The 27190-nt window shown below is 40.0% G+C and overlaps 1 protein-coding gene across 3 annotated transcripts in view; it reads right to left on the bottom strand.

The window, feature by feature from the left end:
• TMEM132B (transmembrane protein 132B) overlaps window positions 1–27190 on the bottom strand; it is a 263336-nt gene that overhangs the window by 5732 nt on the left and 230414 nt on the right. For all 3 annotated transcript variants that reach the window (XM_069794884.1, XM_069794885.1, XM_069794886.1), the window contains 3 exons: window positions 11163–11368; window positions 2757–3030; window positions 1159–1350 (listed from right to left, as the gene is read on the bottom strand). In XM_069794884.1, the coding sequence (XP_069650985.1) occupies window positions 1159–1350; window positions 2757–3030; window positions 11163–11368 (672 nt within the window). The remainder of the gene's footprint in view (window positions 1–1158; window positions 1351–2756; window positions 3031–11162; window positions 11369–27190) is intronic.

Raw genomic sequence — 27190 nt, 5'->3', positions numbered from 1 at the left:
TTCAGTTTATTTTGTTGTTTAAAAAAAGAAAATCAAAATGTCTACTATGCTTCCCATTTTCTTCTTGCAGATTTGTGTCCTCTAGACCACTTGGGCATTTATCTTATCTTCAGGAACTATCAAAGACGTAGTAATCTAAATTTAATAAAAGGTGCTGACAAAAAAAAATTGACAATTTTTTTTTTTTCAGTCTGAAGTGAGAAGCCTCTTTTGAATGCCAGGGCCTCATGATGAAAATTATCATATTTCCGAAGTCCTGGTTAATTAATTTTATAGAGGACCTATAATGGGGAATTTCTGTAATACTGCAGTTCTAATGCTATATTTAATACAATGTGCAGAGCTCTTATGTGTCAGAATGGTGATCTCATTCAGCCCATTGAAACAAACTTGGTTAAGAACACATCTCAATGCAATATTTTAAATTTTTTGTCATGCTTTCAAATATACAAGATTATGTGAAATATACAAAAGTGATTGTAGTCTTTTCTGGGAACTATAGAAACACTCACAAAACCGCCATTTTTAAGGATGTTTTGACCAAAACAATTTGTCTTCTTACTGCAAATTGCTAGTTACACTTTTTCTAGTGATAGAAGAGTCTCAATTCTATAATAAATAAAATAAAAAAGATATATGTGATTTATTCTGTGGTCTCATCGAAAGCTATTTAATTCCTCAGATTATACAGTTCAAAGTAAGCACGAACTCATCACATTTCAGCAATGCAGATCATGTAGACTTCTGTACATGCAGCCAAAAGTCTTTTTGGCTGAACTGACTTAGTGAGACTATTAAGGCATGGGGTTTCTACATCTGCTTCCATAGCTAAACTGTATTTTCCCATAGAAAAATTGTCTTGAGTGGCACATCCATGCTTTCTACAGCATTATGCATGCACAGACGTGTCTATCACTTTCCCTCTGCAGCGCATGTCTCCAAACTAGCTCCGAAGAGTTTAACGGTCATTCTGTATGGGTGTTTGCACCTGTAGGAGCTGGTCAGTAAGATGAACAGCCTTTACTATGTGAAGTTACTGCTTTTCAAAGTCATATGCTGTATGTGCTGTCTAAAATTTACAGCAAGTAGCTTTTCCCTAGCTTCTGACAAAGCACAGTAAACAGATAAATTAATTCTATATACTATTTTGGATCATACCTGTTTCGGAGTATGAAGGATATCATACGCGGAGGTGGTAGAAACGATAGCTCTCTTATTTCCTTTGCTGATTTGTAAGGAGAGGGACAAGCCTGAAACTAGTTGTACTCCTAGATCTGTAATGGTTACACGGTCATCTAGAACTATCACCGTCTTCTCTGCCAAGATGGAATCGGAAAGAGGTGACAGAACCTTGAAAGAGAAAGCAAATGCCTTGCATGAAACAGCAACTAATGGTGTTGTAAAGCAAGATTAGACTCTAATCGGCATAACACTTTGGATTAATCTTGGTTTGTCACACCCATGTGTAAGCTATAATTGATGTTTCCCCCAAGACATTACACTCATTTGCTGCTAAATTACTTTATTTACAAAAATAATTTAATAAACAACCAATCACTTCAAATTGCAGCTTCATCTCAACAATGGAGCATAGATTAAACTAAACAGATTTGGTTTTCAAAAAAAAAAAAAAAGTCATTTTTGTGTGGTCTATAGAACCTCCTATGAATGCAGTATAGCACAAGACATAGTGTAAGACACTGATTAATGCTGAAACTTAATAAGGGAATAAATAAGTGTACAAAGCCTGGCTGATAGGAACTTGGCCTGATGCCTTTATAGGGACAGAAGACCTGAATGAAATGAAAGTGAGATTTGCAAAAGAGGACTTTGAAAATCCCATGGAGTGCCTGTCTGCATTTTTCAATGCCAAAATAGTCCTGTCAGTTTGCTCTAAGACCTTGTTTCTAACACGCTCAGAAGGAGACAGTTGTCTTTCTACTGATGCCAGAAACAGCTGGTTCAAGCCCAAAATATTTGGGGTGCGATTTGTCTAAACTAACATGAGAAAGCGTAGCTACCTGCTTCGGAGCTAGCTGCCTTCTGCTCTTTTATAGTCACTGGAATGAAAGAGACATTTTAAGGGCAGAAATCCCTTGACCTCTTCGTGATGTTTGTTTTAGGCTGAAAGGAGCTGAGCCCTAAAAGTACCGGTTTCTTTGTGTTGACTACAAAGGAAACTTAGTGTGACTAGAACATTATGGATGTTTGCCGTTAATAAGAGCAGCCCCAATGCTTGTATTCCTTTATTTTGATTAAGAAATATGTGTGAAGTTAGATAGAGATACAGGTGGTGAACACGAACACCCTGAAAGATGTCTGAAGATTATTTTTGTGTCCATTTTTTGTGTTTCATTTTGTGAACATAAAGGGACTAATTTTTCAAAGACAGTTTAAGCATATGAAGATGCATGTAGATCTTTGGTAAAATTTCCCAACTGTTAGATTCATAAGGTCCCACTTAAAAGAAGCTAGTTGTGTGCATCATGTAACCTGTTTCACTGTTCAGAAAATCTCATTGTGTTGCTAGTCACATTAACATGGATAAATCCCTTAAGTTTCACCTAAAGGTATTTTATGGAAGTGATGACCAGCAAAAAATGAAACCCCATTCAAACTTCCTTTTATGTTTAGCATGTAAATTTTTTTCAGCTTGGTTTTTTCGGAGAGCGATTAATTTTCTAAGCTAACTAGCCATTGTGTGTGTGCATCCAGAACTCTCTCTATGGAAGCTGCAGATACATCTTAGGCTATACCTGGACCGTGGTGATGCCATGCTCACGACCAACCAGAACTCGGCCATCTTGAAGCTTAGCAATCTTGGGTTCTTCTACCTTCATGAAATCAGTCACAAGGTCAGTGATGTCAAACTGCCACTCAGAACCTAGCATATAGGTCAAGTGGCCTCCAAACTCAGAGGATTCAGCTACAAACTGTGTGAGGACTCGCACCATGGCATGCTGATACTGGAGGGTACAACCTTTTCCTTTTTTCTCATCATCCTCTTCATCCTCACTGTCACGGGTAGGCCTGTAAATAGATCCAGGTTTATCATCTGCATTGCCACGATCTCCCTACAACACTGCAGAGCTTAAGTTGCATGGTATTTTCAATTTGATTAATGTTATCATCATCTGCTGCTGTGTGAGAAATAGGAAACCAGATTTTGGATGTGTAGGTTACTAAATCTGGGCGAGATGCTTGTACAGCTTTTTGGTGCTGCACAATTTAAAAGCTACTGTCATTTCTGTTAGGGAATTCTTTGTTTGAGTGGGACCTCCCAGCAACTTGAAAATACGTCTGCCATTGCTGAGATTTCCGTGGAACCACCGCTTGTTCACCGTGTCTCCAAGCAGCAGTCAAATCTCGCAGAGGGCTAAGGAAAGCAGCGTGAAATGTTTATGAGAGGGCAGTTCTGGAACAAACCCCTGTAGCAGCTCAGAAGGCATGGGAGATGTTTTAACATCCTTTTCTCCACCTTTGCCCATAACATTTGTATCACTTTGCTCATCTCTTCAAAACCATTGTAACACATTTGGGATTCCCTGCTGAGGTAATGCTGCCCCACCTTATCCCACATCTCTATCTCATAGGTTTATTAAGCCCTCTGCATTTGAGAAATATAACATGATTTCACCTTAACTCTCATACAGTTCATGCAAGTGTCTGGTATATTTAGTCATGTAATGACCACATGAGGCTTCCAAAAAACCAAATTAGGCACTTAAATTGCCACTCAGGATATCAGTTACTCAGATTACACCGTGCCAGGCTGTTAAGACTACTTCTCACCCCACAGAAACAATGGCAGCATTAAACACACTTTCTTTCACATTTTCTAACTAGCTGTCCCCCTTGCAAAATACAACCTGTGACAATGTAACAGCTTTCCATAAACCTTATATAAGGCATCACAGTAATTTGTACATGATAGCAGTGCTGTCGCACCTCACAGAATTTTGTCTGGTTTAAAACCCAGTTTCCCATCAGTTATCTTTTTTGTTTGTTTTTTGCTATTGTTTATTCCTTCAGACAAATACATGGATTCTCTTACCTCTTTCAAGTCAGGTATTAAGCACTAGGTGGTCACACTTCTACTCTTATGCCCCCATGCTGTGGAATTCATTGCTCAGAAATAATTTGCCTTCCTCCTTTACTTATTTATTGAGCTTGAAGCCAGCTCTATAGCCAGGGTGGGAAATACAGGGTAAGCTTCTTATTTTTCACAGTATTTTGGGAAGTAGTTTTGTGTTTACTGTGTTCCTTTATCTTCTCCCTTGAAATACCAGCTATGAAAAACTATTATAAAACAGAATTGCTTTTGTTACAAATTGTTTTATGACAAAGTTGGCAAACAGCAAGCTGAAAACATATCTAAGAAAAGCCCTTGTGCTCTTCAAAATGATAGAAAGTCCTGGTGTTACAGAATCTAATACACTGGAAATACATTTTCAATGCATCACTTCTTAGCTGAATATATATATTCGGCCTCAAGTAAATGGTATTTGGTATAGGCTTTTTGGGTTTGTGTGTGTAAAATAACAGTGTCCATCATTAGTCACTGAATGAAGCATCATTGAATAACCACTAAATTGTTAAGAAAAAAACAGGATCCTAAAATAGGATTTACATTACACAAAGAAATTAGTCTTACAGAATTAGACAAGCTGGGTATTTCAGGGAAACTTTCAATTGTTCTCTCCTTCCTAACACAAGTGTCAATCTGGACTATGAGCTGAAGCCAGCCGGTCAGCAAAACAGCCGCAAGGAAAGTACTAGGAGGGGAATATTCATAGAGCTTACATGATCCATGCCTATTGAGATTGGTCTTGGCTTTATAATGCTATAAAAGAGTTTATGAACTCCTTAATGTTCCCACTTCCAATTTATTCTTGTATTCTGACCCTCTTCAGCTCATCTAAACCATAACCTAGCTCTGAATAATCTCAGACTTTAGGAAAAGCAGGTTCACCTCTGAGTTTTTGGGATTTGACATTCTTTTAGTAATACAGACAGTAACTTTAGTACCCGTGCAGAATTGGAGAAAAATGCGCAGAAGCTATTCAGGTAAGAAGTACTTATGGGATCTGGGGGAAAAGAGCCACAGAACCAGTGGGAACCAGTTTTCTTATGGGAAGAGAGACACAAAACCAGTGTTCTGTGGCTTGAAGAAAAATGTTCACAGGTTCAACATTGATGCTGACTTAATATTTTTTTACACAGCTCTGGTTTCTGTTTCTGTTACATAACCAGATGTTTTAGTCAGATCCAATGTGCTACTGTTATTCATATCTATTTCTGTGCTTATTTCTACTTTCACCGTTTAAAACTTTAGACTACTGGACTGTTCAAAAGGAAATATATTCAAAACAACTTTGAGGGAAAGAATTCTTCAGTCCCAGTCCCAGTCCCATACAGCTCATAAATGTGAGTCGTGGGAAGAATGGCCAGAGATAAGGAGCGTTGCATAAGGGCACAGAGGGAGCACTCCTGCCCTTATTACCAGGCTTGAGACCGTATGGGCAGCCAGTACTACCAACTACAAAAAGATGATTCAAGTCCAACTCTTTCCTTATGGTATCTCTAACAAACAAAGGTAAGGGCTCCATTTCATTACAGAAACATTTATAGGTGTTTGTATACTTCTCCTTAGAAATACATGGTTTCTATTGCATGCAAATGTGGAACACCAGAAAAGCATCCCTAAACCATGGAATGGGCAAGGCATTTTCTTATGTCAGCGCCAAGTAAAAAGAGAGGTGTTTGAATTTTCAATACAAGCTTTGCAAGTCTGCTTTACAGGTACCAACTCAAGTTCTTTCTTTTTTTAAACAAATGATAACCATTTCCACTTCAAAGCCACAAATCCATGATTCAGTTAGTAAGAGCATTTCAGTATTTTGTCTCCATGGGTGCAACAAAATGTTTGAGATCCACTGAACTGCATAGTTCCCTTTAGAGCCTTAAACTTGTTGTTACAGTGTTTTCAGTAGGCTTAAAATCCTTTATTAAGCAGTGAGCTCATTTTCTTTTTAAGACATGTCCTCATGAATATAAGCTATTGCTGCATATTGTGGTTTTTTTCCCCTTGGTCATCTCCACGGTTAGCCCTGGATATCTCTCAGAATCCTTCTTACCCTGTTTCTTGCTGCTTGGCAAACTTGCTTGGAAGATTTTTTGCTTTTCTGGAGTGAACCAAGGTTGCCAGAACTACATTTAATTTACATTTCACACAGAGAAAGCCTTTGCCAGAGAGCTGAGTTAAAACAGCAGCCCTGTTACAAGGGTGCCTGCTAGCACTGATCTAATCAGTGATGTCAACTTTATATTATAGACACTGTCTGTGAGCAGTTTAAATATGTCTCTCTTAATTTGCACCACTTTCAAACCAGGCATCATGTTCTTGAGCCAGATGCTAATTTCCTGTTAAAAAAACCCTAAAGAAATCAGTTTTGCTGGTTTTGAATTTGAAATACTCATTAAAAAGAGTCATGTATTTAAAATACATTTGCAACACCCCAATTGAAAAAAAAGATCTATTTTGGATACAAAATACAAGCCACTAGAAGTTGATTTAGTGGAAGCTACAGAACTAAGTTGCACGTAGCTCCACTCACAGTTCAAGAAGAAATGCAATTCTTACAGATCTTGAAAATACAGTCTACCTATTAACAAAAATCTCTATGGCCTTATCTCCATAGGACATTAAAGTCAAATAACTAAAGGAGTGAATTTACAGTGTGTCCAAGCTTTATGCAGATGATGTTATTTACAAATGGAATGGTTTGAATCCAGTTTCAGTTAATTCACCTTAAACTATGGCTTTATTTCTGAGTGGCGGCACTCACACAGAGGTTTAACTAAAGCTGTTTACTTTTTTCCTGCATTTAACTTATGCTAACTTTCCTGCTTTTGCCTCTAGTACTGGACAGGACCAAAGCAGAGCTACCACCTAATTAACCATTAGTTCACCAGACTGCCATTCATAAGGACCACGTCTGGCTTAACTCTGTTTTGTAGGTTTTGAAGGTTTATGCTACTCAGAGGTTTGCAGTCACCATGACTTGGTAATGGCTTTATCAGCTTTTTTTCAGTAAGGCCAGATGCTGGTAAAAGTCCAGTAAAGTATGTGCCTGATACTGAAGCACATGCTGGAGTCATACTGCGTGATGTCTGCCTCCTTGCGAGCCTCATGAAAACACTGTGCTATCCCAGTTGCAAATATTTAGTTAAATTAAATTTCCAGGTTGTTCTGTGAGACTTTAGCCATGCAATTCCTATTAATGCAAGCTGAAGCCACTCATCCTATGTAAATGTATGTGCATAGAGCTAGTGCAGGAACTTCAAGGTGGTGGCAATTATTTTGCAGATACATGAGGAATCAAAATAAATGTTCTTGTTAGACTAGCAGAGTCTGCCTGGACCTCTTCTACACTCTAATATTTGACTTTAATTTAAATATACACCTTTTGTTTGCTGAGATTGTGGATTTTTTTGCAGCCCATTGCAGCAGTAGAGTTTCTGTTAGCCCATGCTAGTTCAAGAACCGCGTACCATGCATTAGTCATGAGTTGATCCATGGAGCTGACTTTCATCTGGAAAGGGAGGCTCTTCCTATCTGCAGTAGCACACACCACAGATCAAGTTCTCCTCTGGATTCTCCTTTGGATAATATTAAAGGTTTGCCATATATTTGCAGACTGACCTGGTAAATTGTATTACTGCTCTTACATAGGGGAGTCTATTTTTTTTTCTAGTTTCTGGCATAAAAGCAGCCTGGTTTTTCTTTCTGGTCTTCTAGCAAGTTCCTGCTCTCACAGCAGTTCAGATCAGGTGAAAACCAACACAGTTCTAACTGAGCTAGGCAAGTGGCATTTGTAAAATTTTTGTAAAGACCCTGTCTTTTTCATTGCTTTGTGCAAATTATTCAAGAAGTTAGGTAAGCAAACATGTCTGTAATCACATGTATTTTACAATTATAAACATGACAGGGTTTACAGGGAGAAGCAATAAATTTTATTAGGTCAACAAACATCATGGGAAAGAACAGATGTGATTTGGGGCATATAAACATTTTTTCAGGTCTGAAATAGAAGCAGCTATATTCAGATGAAGAACAGCCATGCTGAGGCAGTACTTCCACAAGCATTTCTTTTGTCGACAGCACCAATAAAAACATTTAAAAGATTATTGTAAACCACGTTATATTTTGCCATCTGGCTCAGCCCCTCAGACAACTGAACCAGCATGGCCATGCTGAGCGTGTGGGAACGAGGCAGTGGGGGAGCCAGAGGAAATGAAGGAATGTTTGGAGGTTGCTGAAGCATCTCTGCACAATCCCTGTAAGAAATGCTCAAAAATTTTACCTTCTGTGTATTGATGAATTACTTTATAGCAATGTTTAGTTCTTGCCAAGAAGACAAGGGAGCGGTGTGAAGATACCAACCCTAAGTGGACAGGAGGGGAGTAGAAGATTGTTTTGTCTGTGGTGAGGTGAAGAATGAAGAAGACACATTACAGTGCTCCCATGACTAAACCTGAGGACAGTGATATAGTTTCAGTTGATCTGTGGGCCATGTGCGACTGAACCTAAATTTAAGACTGCCTAAGCCTGTTGGCAGGGACTGTCAAAATAATCCATGAGTTAGACGCCCTCTTCTTTTCAAATTAGTTTCCTTTAAGGACAGATATCAAAAATCTCATGCAAATTGCAAATACTGGCTCTTACATGAAAATGAAATTGAAGCAATACAATGCTATGGCTACCACACCTGCTGGGAAATGCTTGGACTTTGGTTTTTTTATAAAAGATTAAAGCACTCTCCTCTCTCTCTTTCAAACCTATTCTCAGGTATCACACAAGACAACCTTCTCACTGTACAGCACTAACACTGTATTATACATCCTGGGCAGGCACTGTGAAGAATTACAGGCTGAAGCATTGTTCAGAATAAGCCAATGTGGCCTTCTGGCTGTATCACTGAATGAGGATTCAGGAAACCATCCTGCAGCTTCTGACTGTAGTCCGAATGGCTTGTGTGCTTCAGGTCACCGTGTAAAAACTCATCATAAAAACTCCCCCATGTTTAGGATATTGGGAAACATGTAGCTATGAAGGAGATGGAGGCATAAGGAGGTTAAAAATTAAAGAGAAAAATTAAAAAAAAAAAAAACAAACAAAAAAACCCAAAAAAACAAAAGGAAAAGCCACTAAATCTCAGGTAAACCCCATCCAAATCTAAAAATAAAGGAAATGTAAAAACCTTAAGTACAAAGGAAACGTCAGAGTGAGCACAACTAATGCTAGTCCTAGACTGCCTATTGATTTAGAATACCCCCACAAAGTTAAAAAAAAAAATCCACATGAATGTTCCATAAAACAAGAGATAATTTATTTCTAGTTGAAACCTTTCCCGTTCACACAGGCATGGGCTGCTGACACACAATGTCATAAACTACCAGCTGCAATTCTGGGGAATAATACAGTGTCCATACTTTGTCTTCCACCCTTCACGGGAAATGCTTGCTGAAGATGTGCCAGCAGTTCAGATGCAATCTGAGCAGCAGCAAACTCACACCGCTTGCCAGCTTGCAAACAGAGCAGACTCTCAGACCATTATCTTTATTTCAGCTGGCCAAATAAATCAGAACTAGACACCAGGGGGTAAATTTCCAGCACTGTGTGTAATGGGTTTAAAGTCAGAATGTCCACGACCGTTAACCACAGTTGAATGTCTAACTCACTGAGCTTGCTGCTGAAAGTTTACTCCTATAATAAACATCAACAGCCTAATCTTGCAGCCATTTACTCAGCAAAATCCCCACTGGTTTTAGTAGGAGCTGTGCCTAAGGGAGTGTTACAGCACTAGGCACATTACAGGCAGAAGAAGGTAAGTTAAGTAAGTGAAACTTTAAGCAGCTGGCATATGTTCATTCCTCACCTAGCAAATCTCTTCCTGCCACAAATGGCAACTTTGCCTTCATCACTGAAGCAAACACACGGATTTCTCTTGTGCCAGATCCTCACCTCCTCTTCTGTCATAGCCAGAAAAATTGTCCACACAGCCAAGAGGTAAGTCAGTCCCCTTCTTTGGAGCTCATTATCTGAGTCTCCTGTAAATTGTGTCCTGTTACTCTTGGGTTTATGCCCTCATAAAGCGTTAGATAATTCTAGTCCACTGCTGTCTGTTTGGGCTCTTTAAGGCTCTTCAATAGCTGAGATGTTCTCCTGGGCAAATCGAGTGCTTTAGCTAGAACTGCCACAGTGTTTAGCGCTACAGTTACTGCTGCCAGAAATCCTTTTTCACTGTGTTATAAATCTGAGCTGGTGTCATGCCTTGTTCTCCAGTACTATTTTTCAACTTAGCCTGAAATCCACCAATATAGCAGTGTTCCTGGAAGTTCTTAATCTTGCAAATTGTCCAAATGATGGTTATTCTAGAATGGGTATTTTCAGTAGGGAATGATGGGAACAGAGCTCAAAATCCCTGCCCCCCTCCCCCTCCTTTTTTCCCTATCCACATTTATCCTGGTAGAATCTGTTCATCAGAATATAGTCTTCAACAGGAGCATAAGTGGTGTTTTGCCTAATTCAAATTTGCTAAGTAATGCTTCAGCCGGTCTGCTGTACAGTGCATCTGTACACAGACTGAATAATCATCCAAAGTCATAGAATCATAGAATGGTTTGGGTTGGAAGGGACCTTTAAAGATATCCAGTCCAAACCCCTGCCAGTGCCCAGTGACCTGACTCCCTCCCTGGCCCTATTTTATTTAGCACTGTAGCCAGAAACTTAAGCACTGGATCTTGATCTCTCTCCTCTCCCCTCCCCTCCCCGCCCTCTCACACACACACAGAAAATGTTACATACAAGATGGGAGAGGTCCAGGTCTTTTTGCACATCAGAGTGTATGATACGACTTCCTGAGATAGGTAGTGGGGAATTGATTAACGCTCCAGGCAAAGCCACTGACTTTTAAACTTTTAAATATATATACAAAATATAGCCTGCTGATACCATTGTTGGATGTTTTAATGAAGCCTAGGACAGACTCTATTAAACAGGAGAGTTTAGATTCTGAGAAATACTCTAAAAATTTGTTGTGTTCTAAAATCAGAGGCCCTGGGCATGTATCTGGACTGTGCCAATGCTGTAAGCATACCTTTTATTGGCTGTGACGGGTATCCTCCAGCCTTTGATCTGGCTAAGCTCTGTATCAGAGATCTCTATCTGCAGTGGGAGCCTTGGAACCCAGACCGTCACTTCTAATTGGGTGGTAAAATGCTGATAAGTGAAGTTAACAATAGTATCCACTTTGCTTTTCATTTCCTTGCCATTAACGAAGATGGAGTCACATCTGTCAGAAACCTTAAAAAAAAAAAAAAAAAAAGAAAAAGAAAAAGGAAGATTAATTAGGAAATGAATAAAAGTTCCTGAGGAAGCACGAGGAATGATACATCAGTCCAAAGACAACACTGATAATGTGAGTCATGCATATTGCATTTTCAGTTTTCTAATTAGTAGCAAACAGTGATAAATGGACCCCAGGGAAACAGTTCTGCTTTCCTCAATGGATACTACTCAAACTACAAAAATAATTTAATGATGTTATATAACCTATGTGAATCTTTTATACTAGGCAAATTAAACTCTTCATGAATCAAACTCCATGTGCATCAAAGTTTATGTTTACAACTTGCTTAAAGAACCTGGAAAAAATGGGGCCATATGTTACTAAGAAAAAGACTGACTCAGAACCATAAAACAGAATCCTTTCCTTTTTCCTTGAGCACTGTACTGCTGAAAGACAAAGATCCCCTTATGGCTCATGAGCAGAAGTGCAGCAGAAGCATTAATTTTTAGAACTTCTCAGTAATTGTTTTGGCAAAATGTCTTCATAGTTGCTTTGTGTCCTTATATGAAATTACTGCCAAAACTAGCACGTGGGCTCTATAGTATAACTCATCTACCCTCTTGGTCTCAGGAATCTTTTGGCACAAAATCAAGGTCCTGAGGACAGATCCTATTATATAAAGAAGATGATGTAGCAACGCATTTGACCTGCATCCTGGAAAAACGGAACTCCTTCTTCATGAGGTACGTTGTTTTAATATATTTAGGAATGCATGTGTGTATACTTTTAGATTATATATATATACACACACATTTAGATTAATGTATAACATTTTTGTATATATCTATATGCACGTATATATGTGTATGTATGTACATGCATATGTACATGTATTTGTATCTATATACAGGTTTGCATTCTGCTCTGAAGCGAGAGAGGGGTGATGGTCTCCAGCAGAGTCCGTGTACTGTGGTTTTAATCTTTTAAAACCATGGCTTATGCGATGTAGTTGTGTTACTGAAATGGACTTTGTTCTCTTGTCAGGACTGTTCTGTGTCATGTTGTATAATGTATTGGGACTCAGATCTGAAGGGATTCTGGCTAAGCCAGTGATTAAATTCTGGTTTACTGGAGTTACTGAGATAACTCATGTAGACTTCAGTGGGGAATATGCTGAAATACAGGCTGATTTTGCTCTGCAAATGTACCTCAAATCTTTTCTGATCTTAACAGTAATTAGGGGTTACTGAGCCAAGAAAAACTAGAGAAAATGTGTAGCAGCCGTTTTTTCCCTCAAAGGCAGTCCTCACATATGACTTTGAAATTAAGTTTGTCTTGCTTTAAATCTCAGAATAATCTCAGTTTTTCTCTTGAGCTGTAGTGTGGTATATTGCTGTTAGATGGACAATACCTGACTTCTACTATCACTATGGAGCACATTTAAATAACAAAATTTTGCCTAAATGGGTCTCATAATGCTTTTAAGATTTATAGGCAACTTGCCTAAGAATCAGCTACTTCAGAAGCAAAAGAATAAAAGCAACCTTTATGCAGGTTATTCGATGACAAGCTTTTTTTCCAGAATTATTGTGATGTCATTGAAAATTATGGCAACTCTCAAGCCAAGCATGGAGGGAGAAGCATTTGGGAAACATTGTGCCTGCTGAGCTGTTGGTATATATCCACTGAACATCGACCATATCAAATGACTGTTTCACACTTGGTGAGACCACGCAGCCAAACTTTTCAAATTGTCCTTTTTATAACATCACTGTACCACTAACGTCATTCTCCTATACTGCTTATTATTAGGTAATAGCTTTGCTAAAAATATTTTCAAGCGCCTTGAAATTCTTGTTAGAAAAGCTCACTAATGTTTTTCTCTCCATATGCAATACCCATATATAAAGTAAAAGAGCTGCACTTCCACGTTTGCCATTTTCAAGTCAGCTTCTCAGATCCTAATCAATGCACTGAAACTACAATCAATTGCTTTTTTACAAAAGGACTAAGCCAGGTTGCAAGGGATAGGACAAAGGAAACTAAGTCACTCTTCTGGAGAGAATACTCCTTCCACATAAATGCTTAATGAGTACAAGAATTTAAAAAAAAAAAAAATCACCTATCTGATAAAGAGCTTAAAATGGACTCCAGGCTCAGGAGTACCACAAGTGAGACGGAACATACTCAGAATCTTTGTTTCCCCTTCATAATGTGTCACAAGTGTCTCTGGAAAGTTTAAGCATATTAAGCAAGCCCATTAATTGAATGAGTAGTTGAGATTCTAAATCATAAAGCCTACATCTAGGGAGTTTTGTGAGAATTAATACAAGACAGAAATAATTAAGAAAACTCAGAGAGGGAGGGATAAACATCAAGACCAGATCAGAGGAATAACTAGTATCTGACATGACAGCAGCTAATATTTTAGATTCTCTTCTTGCTGCTTAAAATGTTCTTGTCTTCTTGTCAGCAGGCAAGAAAGGTGCTAAATTAGGTAACCGAAAGATGGACTTTAATTGTAGCTGTAAAAATATCAGGCTAGGCTTACAAATTTCATAGATTATATGTCTAGACAGAGCCATTCAGTCATTTATATACTGACCAAGATGTAAATATACATCAGTATATATAATTATGCTATAGAAGTTCACCCAGTGGTCTTGTGTAGAGTTCAGAGCTCATGTTTCACTTAAGCTTATCTTCCAGAAAATAATCCAGCCTTGATAAGAAAACTTGAACAGACACGTTGTTACTTCAGTTCTCTGTCTGGAATTTGGGTTTACTCTATTAGGTACAAGCAAACCAAAGAATTTAAAGGAAAATTAAGTTTGTGCAAATAAGGGCGAAAACCACAGCTGTCAGCTGAATCCCATGATAAAGTATGTGAAACCATGACCACTGTTAACCATTCAGGCTAGACTGAAGTTCACCTGAGGAAGCCTCTCTTACACTCAAGTCCATTTAATTACTGCCAAGTTTCATTCACTACACCTTACAGCAGTTGTTACTTGAAAGTAGATTTGGTTCATCTGAAGGGAACGAGAACCTTGAGCATGTATAGAAAATGCCCAGCACTCCTATTTTACTTGGGATCTACTACAGACCCAGGACAAAGAATTAATTTCATGCAGGTCTCAGATGAGAGCTGTGATTTCATGCTAACAGCACTCTGACAGTCCTCCAAAGTGAAGAGGGAATGAGAAGCACACGTTGAGCTTTGGGGACTTGGTGCCAGCTGTATTCTCTGGCTGATGACCTACTGCAAATGTTCCCCTTCACTTTCTCCCCTTTCAAGTCTCCTCGATACTTTTCTGGTCACACTCTGACTGCCAGAAGTGGCTCGCGATGCTGCTGGAACGGGAACTCTTACGACCTGCTGCTGCAGTTTGGGGAGTGCGTGCCTGTTTACATCAGAAGGCGTTCAGGTTCGCCATAGGGCAAGCTCTGACGCAGCAGGGCAACACAGGCAGAGTTACATTAGCAGGTGACTTAACACACAGCTTTCTTTTGAGCTGCTGGTTGCGAGTGAACAAAGACGGAAAATGCTGTTAAATCACTCCTGCAAACACTATACAGTGAGAAGACACAGCAAAAACTTAGAATGCCACCCTCTCATCTAAAATGCACAGAGCGAGCCTGTTTAAAACAGTCTGTCGCTATCCGTTGTCAACTGCCTGACAAAATCAGAAAAGTGCTATTTGATACAGTTTGCAACCAGGAGGGCAGGACGGCCAGCAATGTGCTCTGGTATGCAGGTCAAGAGAAAGAGAGCTGCAATTAACCTCTCCAGGCTTTGAAGCAGGTGGTTGGCTCCAATCCCCACAAATAATTGTAAAAAGCACAATTTGCTCTGTACAGCCTGTCACAGCCTTCTCGTTTTAGACTAATCCAGTACAAAAGTAGCTAGCAGTCCAAAAGAGTAATTGGGAAAGCATTTGATGTTCAGGGCAGCAAAGGTTTACACACCCTTTGGGTGAACAGGTAAAACAGAGGGAATGTGAACTGACAAGAAAACAAATAATGCCTGCTGCGCGGTTCATCTTTACATGCAGGTTTGATTCCAAAGCTCATACCTTACCCTCAGCTTGCAGATCATTTTGTAAAGAGACTGAATGAGATAGATGTAACAGAAAATAGTCGCAGTCCTTGTGGCTGTTAACCACTCAGGAGTGTTTCAGTTGTTTAACTTTGCTGCTGAATGCCTGCTTGGCACAAACATTTTTTCCCCAGCACTCTCTTGGGTAGGAGGAGAGAGCAAGATGGCTTCAGGAGAGGCCTACCACACGGGCATCTCCAGTTGGCAGCACTTCAGCACTTTCCCAGACCGTACCTCATCTCCAAGTTCATCTTTTTCGCCTTCAGACATACACTTCTCACTGATATTTATGTGAGTGGTGTGTGCACACACAGCTGTGTATGAACAGGTATAACGAATTTTAACAGAAAAACTACTACCCAAAGGAATTAATTCTGTTTAATTTGGTATGAAGCAGCAGTGACAAAGTAGATGTAAGAGTGGTACCAAGTACAATGCCAAACTGTCCTATGGCACTTTTCATCTGTGAATTTTTGACACACAAAAACCAAAAGGAGGGTAGTATTTTTACAACCCATTTGTAGAAGAGGAAACTGAGGCACACACAGTGTGTACCAGAATTGGGTCTAACACACAGTCTTTTCAGCTGAGAGCTATAGCCATTTTGTTATCCAGTCAGGTCCCCAAATGATTTAAATTTGAAGTTCAAATTCACCCTTGGAAAGAGGTCCTTTTTATACTTGCTTTCACGAGAGCTTTCACCAGTACTTTAGCAGAACTGGCCTTTACAAGAAGAGTTTTTGCCTGGAGTCAAGATCTACTGGCATCTAAAAATACTTAAGTTTAATAGGACAGATGTGCAGACCTCTTCAGTTTTGTAACCCTGGTCTTTCAACAGCAAAACCCAACCTTATTCCAAACCCTGCCTGAGACAACGCTATTTCTGATGTCCAGCATACAAGGCAGAGCCCAGAACACGGTCTGGCTGCAGCTACCTAAGTCCTCTGCAAACAGGCCCTCCCACCATTGGTGTCGGGAGCCAGAGCTCTTGTGGAAGAGGAGGTAGGAATGAGACATCAGCAAACTGTGGACATTTATAAAAGGTCAAAGGAACAGTGCACAGTACTGCTTTGCAGTGAGTGTGTAAGGGATGCAAAGTCTCATTATTGTGGCTGAGGCTATAAAGAGAACAATTGTAACAAGATTTTAAAGTAAGTGAATGGTGCCTACAGTAAATGGCTCATTCTCATAATAATCTTAAAACTGTAATTTTGTGGTATTTCCTGAATGCCGCCTTTTCCACCTTTTCTGCGGTGTTGCTCCTGGCATTGTCTTGTTAGCCCATTAGGAAGGACTTGCTGAGCTACTTCAAACCCTTACACTATGTGTTTTTCTTCTGCCTCTTGCATCTTTTTATATGGCCACCGCACGGCTGTATCAGGTTTTTTTTCTGTTTTGGATAATTTTCTACTTTATTTTTATTATTGCTACACGTTTGCTTTAGAAGCACAGTCTGAAATTACTTCCTCAGCCTGAGGAATCTGGCTTAGTGTTTGGGTAATAGTTGAAGACAAACAGAAGGATTATTCTTCTTCCTACCTTCTTCTTTCTCCCTCTTTCCAACAGCTAGTTACCTCTGTGCCTTCCCTGGCTCCTGTCCCCTTCTGCACTGTGCACTGCCTGAGGCCATTGCTGGAGTCTCTCCTAAACCAACAAAGGGATGGGAAGATATGCCTCAAGTCTTGAGACAAATAAACAAACAAAGGGTTTTCCCAAACCCTTTTCAGCTAAGAAATGCTGTTTTTATTTAAATTCAGAATTATGCCTGATAGTAGTCAGTCTAGAGAATGTCAGATTTCTTGTTTTGGCTGTAGTTGTATGTTATGTCATGAAATGTTAATTATTCTAGTGCACAATATTTGTCCATATGCATGTGTCAAGTGATAATATAAAAGTAGACATTTTCATTAGATTTTATTCCCCTTTTAAAATTAAAACTAATTGGCCATGGTTGAATTACATTTCTGCCCCAGAACAACATCCTGTCTCCTTTTGGGCTTGTGTGGCAGAGACAGTCAGTCCGGTGTCTCTCCTTGTGCTGTTAACTGCACGCAAACCTCTGCAAAGCACTTCTGGGCCAGTCTGGGAGACTCGCGTTTCTCCTGTACAGGTGGCAGCACTGCCGTGCAGGACTCCTGCAGTGAGAGGTCGTGTTGTCCACCAGGACCCAGCGAGGGGAGAAGCAACCCGTGAGGAGGAGACATTGCCTTTGCTTCTGACACCCATGCAGCAATGCAGTGCAATGTTCAAAGCAGTCCTTGCATTGTACGTACCAAAGCATTGTATGTGGCCTGCTAGGCTTAACAATGCATTTATTTCAGCCTTTTCCACAAGCAGGGATTTTTCTATGCAGTTAATTCTGGCAACAGTTCTGCTTCCCTCTGCCCCAGCTAATTATGTGTACTGGGGTCTGCAGATATTGTCTCCAAGCAATTTGAGGCAAATGGTAGATTAAGAATATACAAAGTAAAGGATGGCAAATGACGTGATGCTGAAATTGAAACTAATGAAAACAGAAGTTTTATTCCCTTTTAATTTTAGACATGTGCAGAATAGTCTTGGAAGTGTCATTTTTGAAACATGTTTTCACGTTAATTTGCTTTTATTGGCAAATCAGTTCTCCAAGTACTGTTCTCTGGAATAGCTGCTGTAGTTTCAGATGTAAGTGTTGGCTATAGGAATCCCTCGAGATATATTCTAAGGTTTGTTTCCTACTTAGAAACAATAGCAAGAGTTTAAGTGAAGTATTCCCCATCCCATGTGTTCGATATGTGTTTGCTTTTCATCTTATCCGTGAATAATAAATGTTACACAGAAACAGTATACAAACTGCATGATTCACTGCAGTCCAATAGCTATACTTACAAATATGAATACAGTACTCCCGCTTCTCTAGTTTCTCCTCCTACTATCAGCTTTACTGGAGAGAAGGTAAAAACTGAAATATGTCAAGATGAGCCTGAAGCATTTCCAATGCTCTTCATCTTAAGTAGTCTTAAGTTGCAACATCTACCGAGAAGAAAACCACATACTTCTACACTGAAACAAGAAGTATCCCTAATCTTGTTGTTTGGGGAAATTTGGATTGGGGCAGAAAAGTTTATTCAGGCCCCACAGCACTGTGGTATCCTGTAACAACAGGCCAGTCACATCATCTGTCAGCAAGAACGTATGCTGTGTTTGGCTTAGTTACTTTCAGATACACCTGCTCTTTTTTTAATTACCCCAAGTCTTGATCTTGCAACTGCTGAAGTCAAGGCAATTTAATTAAGAGGAGGATGATCAAGCATCAAAGGCCAGAGTTTCAGAGGTTAGCAGGCATTTAACCAGGTAGGTGGAGATTTCCAAAACCACATGAACAAATCCATTGGGAAATCCAGGCCATTTTGAAATTATCATTTTGTAATGGTCATTCTTCCCAGTTTTATTGTTCTAAAGGACTAAAGTGGGAGATTCAAAACTCATGTCTGGACTTCAAGTTTCTCTTGTTGGAGATAGAAGTGCAATCTGACAACCACTTCCTTTGAGGAGTTAGTGGGAGCACAACTGCTTCAGCACTCAGCCCAACCCAGACCCAGTTCAAGGCCCATAAGAACAATCCCCATGGCTACAATGAGCTGCACAGAGAACATTACAGATACAGATAATAACAATATCCATAACTGTGTTTGCCAGACTGGGCCTATTCTGAAGACTAATGGCAGTGGTACAAAATACAAGTTTATACTTGGGTCTGAAATGTAATGACAAGGAGTTAGAAGCAAGATTGAAAGGAAAACCCTTTGTCCAGGAAAGCACAGATTTGGAAAACCAGATAATAAACTGAAGTGCTATGTGTTCAAGAGACCAGAAAAGCATGATGGTCTGAGTGATAGGCTTGTGGAGGGGATTATCAGTTACACAGATGCATAGAGCTCCACATGGACAACATGAGACCATTTTAAGAGCAGCTCAGCAGCAATAAGCACAATAGAATTAGTGATACCCTATTGTTTTATTGAAGAAGCCTCTGCTCATTTTCTCTGTAGATGTCACTATTTAACACTGCTGATGAAGAGAAGCAGGATATTGGGGGAGGAGGGAGATGAGACTAGGTATAGCTTGTAATGATGTGAATGGGTATTTGAAGTTTTAGAGTGTTTTTACCTTTTAACCCCCATTGAAATGCACTGAACTAGAGGGAAGGACAGCATTGAAGACATTAACATTTTGGTTTAACAATAGAGACAATTGCTGTGGCTTAGAAAAGGTGCAATGATCCATGAATGTACAATGAGAATTTAAAAACCTGCTGTACTGAATGAAGTGTGCACTATTCAAAAACTGTTGATCTATGCAAAATTATTAAACAACACATGAGATCTGCCAGGATTTCAGTCCCAGGTGCAGAGCAGCTGCTCTCATTCACTTTCCGGCATGCCATGCAGGGGCGTTCCTGCTGGAGATGATAAGTTTGGCGGATGCACAGGTTGAAAGGGGAGGACCAAAGAAGGTGGGTGTGCTTTCAGACTCCAGCCTGCTGCTTGGCCTGACTTAATTCAGGCTCAGTAATAACTGCTGTGCATCCACAGCGGTGGTGCAGCTGCTAGGAAGGGCAGATGCTCTGGCATTTCGTTCTTATTGATTATGTAGAGTGAATACTGAAAGTGATTGGGGGCCAGCTAATAGCAGTACACGGTGGCTGCCAAAATGTTCTCTGCTCCATGTACCAAGTTCCTTTACTAATCAGCTGAGCTTTTAATTGCACTTTTTCTACAAAAATCAAGCTGAGGAATTCTGTTGGAATTAAAAGTTACTGTTTCTGCTCTCCCACTGATTTACCATCACCATGTGCAGATTAAGAAAGAGAGATCATCTTCATTAGGTCAAATCAATGGCTGTATTAAGACGCTGGTGTCTTTGGAAGGTAAGAGAATGCCTTTGTTCACAGTACCTGGAATAGATAGCGGTTGGTCCATCAGGAATATCAGCTCCCCTGCACAAGAAGAAATGATGCTTGATACTAATAACTAAAAGATAGTGGTGGCTGTGTTGCTATTGGTCTTAGCCCAGACATTTCTACAGTCGGTTGGGAAACCAGATGGGACTCTACTTTGACGTGTGAAAGAAAAATGGGATGTAACTGGTAGGGGATACAGCATGCCTGTTTTTTAGGTTTGCTCTAAGCCTCATTGAAGTAAATGAGAGACTTTCTACTGATTTACTGGCCTCAGACCAGGAGTTTTAAAGGATGCGAGGACTTCACTGTCTATTGTAATGCAATGACAGCCAACTGTGGCACAAACTCAGAATAGGGAGCTTTTTAGGTAGTGTTTTTTCAGAGGCTTAAGTTCTGTAGTATATCATCCTTCAAGTTGTTTGGACAAACTGCAATTATCTCTTTACTGATAGAGCAGCAGTTCTGCTGCCAGGATGCAGAAGAGCAGGTGCACATGAAACTTGTCTCATGTGGTTCAAGCTCATTTAAATCTCAGCACAGTTTGTGTTTGGGGGAAACTTCAGGAACGCTTTTTTTTTTTCATTCAACCACTACTTTTGTTGGTAATGAGAACACATGGACCAGAGCTCGGAGCAGGATCTCCTGCTTCCTTGTCCATTTGCAACTGAAATTGTGCCAATCCCATTCTTGCTCCATGAATTTGTTTCTCTTAAGCAATCTAGTATGCAAGTCAGCATGGCTTCTACTTGCCTTGTCATCATGATGCAGTACCTCTCCTAGGCTAACATCCTTCCCAGACAGGCATGCTTATCTCTAGACAGACATCTTCACTCTTTGCACTGAGATAAAGGATCTCTCACCAGCACAAATTCTAAGCACGTGCTTGTCTGAGGTGGCTTTTGCTTAAGTGTTTGATCCGCAAACTTCTGCAGATTAGGCATTACCAACACTTGAAACATCCACGTGCTTCATATTCATCAGTTGGTATCCCAGAAGGGATTAAGAGTTGTTTATCTGGTGAAGCCCCAGCATATGGTGCCAGCTCTTTCTTGCACCAATTCTAACTGCAAACACTGAACCTGTTATGTAAAAACTGTTAATTAGGTGAAACTAACATATGTTTGAGCTATAAGCTAATGTGGGCTTTTTTTCCCTTCTCTCTTTTTTACCCCCACTTGAACTACTCACACAAATGGGGTTATAGGCTGACAGAATAATTTACACATCATTGAGAAAAGTAAGAGGGGAGAATATTCAGGCAGATGTAACATACTTCAGTTCCACTGAAGTTCTTTGTAAAATAATGGGCTTTAATGGTAATCTTCTGTGTACTAAGTAAACTCAGTGTTCGTGATTCACGGCTCTAATCCCTGTGACTGAAATTTAAGATCTAAGGCTCCATGAAATTAAAAGCAAAAGAAACAATTACATGCGTATTCATTCAATTTCATGTATTGCGTATCCTTCAATTTTTCCAATGAAATTTTAACAGGGGAAATAAGAGATTTCTAAAGAATATGTACTTGAAAAAAAACAGCAGGTCAGTTGTAACTGCTGAAGCTAACCAGCTCTTCTGTGCCTGCTGGTTTCTTGATGTTCCTGGAGAATGCAAGTCACCTCCAGATTTCCTCACCTCCCACAAATATTTCATAGATCCTACAACACAGTATGCAAAAAGCTCAAGGACACTAAGTGTATACAGCCCTCATGTAGGACACTGGCCACTCAGCCCTTCCCAGCTGCACAGAAACACTGTGGAGTAAATGGGAGGCTGCCCACAACAGCACTGCACGTAAAGTCCTTGTGCTGCTCCTGGACTACTCTGTAGGGGAAAGGAGCCCTAAATGCTGCTTCTCCCACTGAAGGACAACTGCACCCCTTCCCTATGAATGCAATTTGAATATATGGCAATTACAACAGCACTGTAAAGACACAAGCCCAGAAGATGACTAGACAGCCAAGTAATAAAGCTTGTGAGCTTAACATAGAATTAAGAATAACGTGGTAAGTCATGAATGTTAGCCACACTGATCTACCCTTTAATCTTGTCCCAGTAATGAAAGGATACACCATCCTTATCCCAAAGGATCGATAGAAACCCAGAAAAAAAAATCCAAAAAGAGCTTTTAAATACACAGAGTACACTTTTTTGGGAAGAAAACTCTGGTCCTATGCCTAGATAGTAGTGCATTGACATTCATAAGTCTTCCCAGCTAGTTTTTAGTCTCTGCGCAACAAATAATTCATTAATTAGTAAAAAAGGAAAAAGGGACATTCGGACAGCAAACGCAGCCAACAAAAGCAGCCCTCAAACTGCATTCATTCAGCCAAGTGCTTCAATAAAATTATTTGGAGAGCGTGTCAAGAGCCTTTACCTAAAAAAATTACCTTCCTTCTCTGGTCTTTTACAAGACTAGACTATACTAGACTGATTTATTCATCTAATATATGATGATGCAGAAGATCAACATTAGGAGAGAGTTCCCTATGCAATAAATGGAAGAAGCCAAGCAACATGGATGGATATAATTCAAAGAATCAAATTTAGATATATACAAAGATGGTGCAAGTTCCTCGCATATACAAGACAGTCAAACAATTTCTAGACATGACTAGATCACACATTCTGTTGCACTGCATGCACTACAGTCCTGTTAATGCTTGTAATTTTAGCACAACACTCAAAATATTTGGTGCTTTCTATGAAAATTCCTATTCCTAGAGTCATATTAGTCTGCGAAAAACTTCTTAACTTAATTTTTCAAATGAAAAAAAACCATCTAGCTGTAGTGGGTAGTATGAACAGTTTCAAAATGTGGACTCCCTAAAGGCTGAAAATACAGATGGGCTCCAAAAGGGCCCCAAAAGTATTTTGAACCTGATTTTTAGCCAGTGATGATGTCACTTTTCTGGAGGGAGGGTCTGTGTATACCTGTGAGGCCAGTATTGTAACTACAACATTCCTATATATCATGCATAGCAAAAAGCACTTTTTCAGTGACGGCAGTATTGTAACAATACAGGGGGCTTTGTGTAACAGCACAGGGAAGATGAGAGAAAAAAATGTTCATTGGCTACAGAGGAGCAGATGGTGAAGGTAAAAAGGGCAGTTCTGCTCTTTCCCGTCATCTCTGTTCCTGTCCCAGGTGTCCCAGCTCCAATGCGAGCGCTGGCTCTGGGAGCTTCCCACTGGACTGTGCTGTGTCAGTTCCTTGGTGATTGCTTGTGCTGAGCTGTGCTGCTGCGGACGGTTACTTGCAGGGAATACTATTGGACAGTCACTCAGGGAAACAGGGAGGTCCTTTAGGATGAATGCACTGGAAAGAAAAAAGTCTCAGTGTATCAAAAATACGGCCAGATTTTCATTCAACTGTACAGTCTCGGGGCTCTTGAAATTGTCAGGAAGTGACTGAATGACACAGCAGATCTTTTCCAAGAAAATATTTCGTCTCTCTTTAATGTCAGAATGACACAGTCATGAGACTTAGCTTAACTCCTTAATGCAAAGTGCTGGATTTGCTTCTGTATATAAACAGATCTGAGATTGCGCTGAAGATGGCATGTTTCAGTTGTGACACAGCCTCGACTTAGAAGCTTAAATTCTGCATATAAATGCAAAGGAATTACAATACCATACATATATAAGCTGCACCTCAGTCAGATGGAATCCCTTGAAAATAGGCCCCTATATAACCCACTGTGTCTGACGGCTGTACACCTACAAATACTCCTACTCCTAGCTAAAGTTTCTTGCCAGACCAGGAGAGGAGAAATCCAAGGTAAAAACAAGGGAAGCTTAAGGATGGAGGGAACAGCCTGTGTGGGATCAGAGGCAACGGAGCCAGAGGGTGCCTTGGGGCAAAGCTCCCATTGTGTTACCCACACAGGGACAGCACTTGCACTGCTTCTGAGTCACAGGGGGGTTTACAGATAGCTCATGAGTTACAAGAATGAAAATCTGATCCCATCACAGCAGCCGCCGCCTTTGTGTTCTCCACCTGAAGCAGGAGAGGAGGGAATTGTCCCTCCAGTGCAGGAAGAAGCATGGAGTGGAACAGAACAAATCCTGCAGGAGTAGCCCTGTTTGGGGAGAACACTCAGGGTGAAGTCTGCTCTGTTGCTGTCTGTTATTTGGCTTTTATTGTGTTGATAAATCCTAACTCCAACAAGGGGGAAAGCAGCACATCTTGGCTAGAGTGTCTATGCAGAGCAAGAAAATGCCTGGTGCAATTGTAATACAAATGTTTGGCTACTGCATTGGTAGTAATGAATATGTTGTAATGAAGATGGAAATGTTTTTTCATTGACGTGCACCAATGGTGTTAAGTGGTCTCTATCTAAAGGGTCTGCAGGACTAAGGGGCTGCTGACATCTCCTGCTAACTCCTCCCACCTTTCTTCTTCTTTCATTAGCATGCCGGAGCTTTCGACCTTTAAGTGTCTTCAACTGTGGGCAAAGGACAGTGTTAAGGAAATGGCATTGCCACGGATGACATCTTTCCCTACACATTACTACCGAAACATGCAATTCAGCCCCATGTGACACATACCTACCACAAGTCATTGAACGGTGTTTCTATTTCTCTAGAGGTTCTCTGCTAGTCATCTCAATGTATTTTACAAAGAGAATTAACTGTCATAAGCCTTCTTTTTACCAGGAAGGGAACACAGCTTGTTAAAACCCTCAAACAGAAGAGGAGCCCTGAGGACACATGATGTGTGGCTCAGAAGTAGCTTTTGGGCCAGTGGCCCTGTACTGAGCAGCCCAGGGTTGCCAGGTCCAAAGCTCCCAACATCACAGCAAAAAGACTGCTCGGGGCTGCAGACATAAGGACTACTACGGTCTGCAAAACACATAACAGACCACAGAGTTTTCTCTTTTGAGGAGAATTTTTTAAAACCTGCTAATCACAGCGAGAACAAATGTCAAAATGCCTACATTTTGGATGACACAAAACTTACTTACCTTTTTCCACAGACCTCTTCAGAAACCATGACCTATCAAAATCAATAGTTTGCTACTGACTTTAACTTAAAGGCAGAGATTGAGTTATCAGAAAAAATCAGTGTAATGCTACCTGACTCCTCCATTGCTGTCTTCACTGCATCATCTTTGCTCCAAAGCCCATATGACCTGGGTGGACTGAGCTTCTCTCTCACCAAGTAAGACCCTGTTAAAATCCAGCTACAAATGAGTGTTCTTCCTATCTGTCAAGTCTTTCTCCCATCTACAGCCACAGTGCATGTACTTGTGTGAACTCTACCTAAATGCCAAGGTAGATCTATAAAGCTCTTCAGTTTCCCCACTGAATCTGGGCAAAAATAACCGTTCCAACTCATGCATGAAAGCTAAGTAAGTGACAAACCGCAGAGTGCTGCCATAAGTTTTCTGTTGTACTTTTGGATTTTTCTCTTTTGGTTTGTTTTTAACATCTTCCCTTAGGGCTGTGTAGATACAGAAAAACATGCCACAGTCAAAGAATGTAAGAAAAATGGGAACAGTACAAAAAGGTTTCTTTCTTTTCTTAAAGTTAGACCGATTCACTTCATTGCAAAACAAGTGTATGTAAAAGCCACATACAACATAAAAATGTATCCCAAACCCTGAAATCAAAGAAAACATATGAATCCGTTTGGCTCTTTTACTGGCAGTTATGATTTCTCTTTCCTAAGCAGAAAGCCTAAAGGCACATTATGGACTTAACGGGAAGTTTATTCAATCAATCAGCAGTGTAAACAAAGGATGGGCAAACCAGGAAAAGTTGCTTGTCTTGATCATGTGCATTTCTTTATATTTCTTTAATGATAACACATTTGCCTAATCACCCAGACGTATTCCCTAAAAGCCTCTGGTATAGGCCTCAGGACATTGGGGTTCATTTGAAGACTTTGCCATTGATACAGCATAGACGGAGCCTGACAGCTTCATTAGACGATATCGCTGGTGGCTGTCTGCAGGATAAAGAGATGTTGCCACTCCCCATTCAGAGGGTCAAGTGATGTTGGAGTTGCAAGCTGCTCGAACACTGGGGCAAACAGGCGCTTAGACAGTAAATTTGTTGGGTTTATTGCTGTTGTTACACACATAGAGCTACTGAATGCATGAAGATGTAGAAAATGTAAAAAAAAGACAATACTTCCACATTGTGTCTGAAAAGGAAATGATGTCCTTAAAAATAGTGCTTTGTTAAAAATCCCTAAAAAAAGGGATAGGAAAAGCCTATGCTAAAAGTCCCTAGAAGAAAAGATAGGGAAAGCAAAATGGAGATAAACTAGCTAGGTAATTCAAATACAAAGCAGGTTGACAGCACTGGCAAATGTACCTGATCGAGCTGTACATTAGTTAGCCTGGGTTTTCGTAAAAAATGTATTACAATTCTACATGTGTTACATGTATTGTAGACTCGGGTCCGTTAGCCCAAGATAAATTCTTTGCCGTGGCTGTGACCCAAACTAGGTACTTTAAAGTTAGCAGAGATTTTATATGAATTTTAGTCACATTGCCGGTCCCAAGCAGGCTTACTCAGAGGGATATGATTAGATGAACAACCAGAGAGGTGCAATCCAGATGTGAAGTATTCCATGCGCAAATACAAAAGCCACTTTCACATTAAATCCTAGGTTGTTATCTTACTTTCATCTTCTAGCTTGCTATAGCTACAAAAACCAAGTTAATCTGAAGCACAGGTTTCGTTTTTTAATTAATGTATAATTTTTCTTTTGTACTATTGTTCTCTGGAGACAATTCCTTCCCTATTCGTACAAATTAAACAGAGACAATTTAATCCAGTGCTATGAC

This window comes from Haliaeetus albicilla, chromosome 10 (genome assembly GCF_947461875.1).
Source record: "Haliaeetus albicilla chromosome 10, bHalAlb1.1, whole genome shotgun sequence".
In the NCBI taxonomy this organism is placed as follows: domain Eukaryota; kingdom Metazoa; phylum Chordata; class Aves; order Accipitriformes; family Accipitridae; genus Haliaeetus; species Haliaeetus albicilla.
This window is presented reverse-complemented; position numbering and strand designations above follow the sequence as displayed.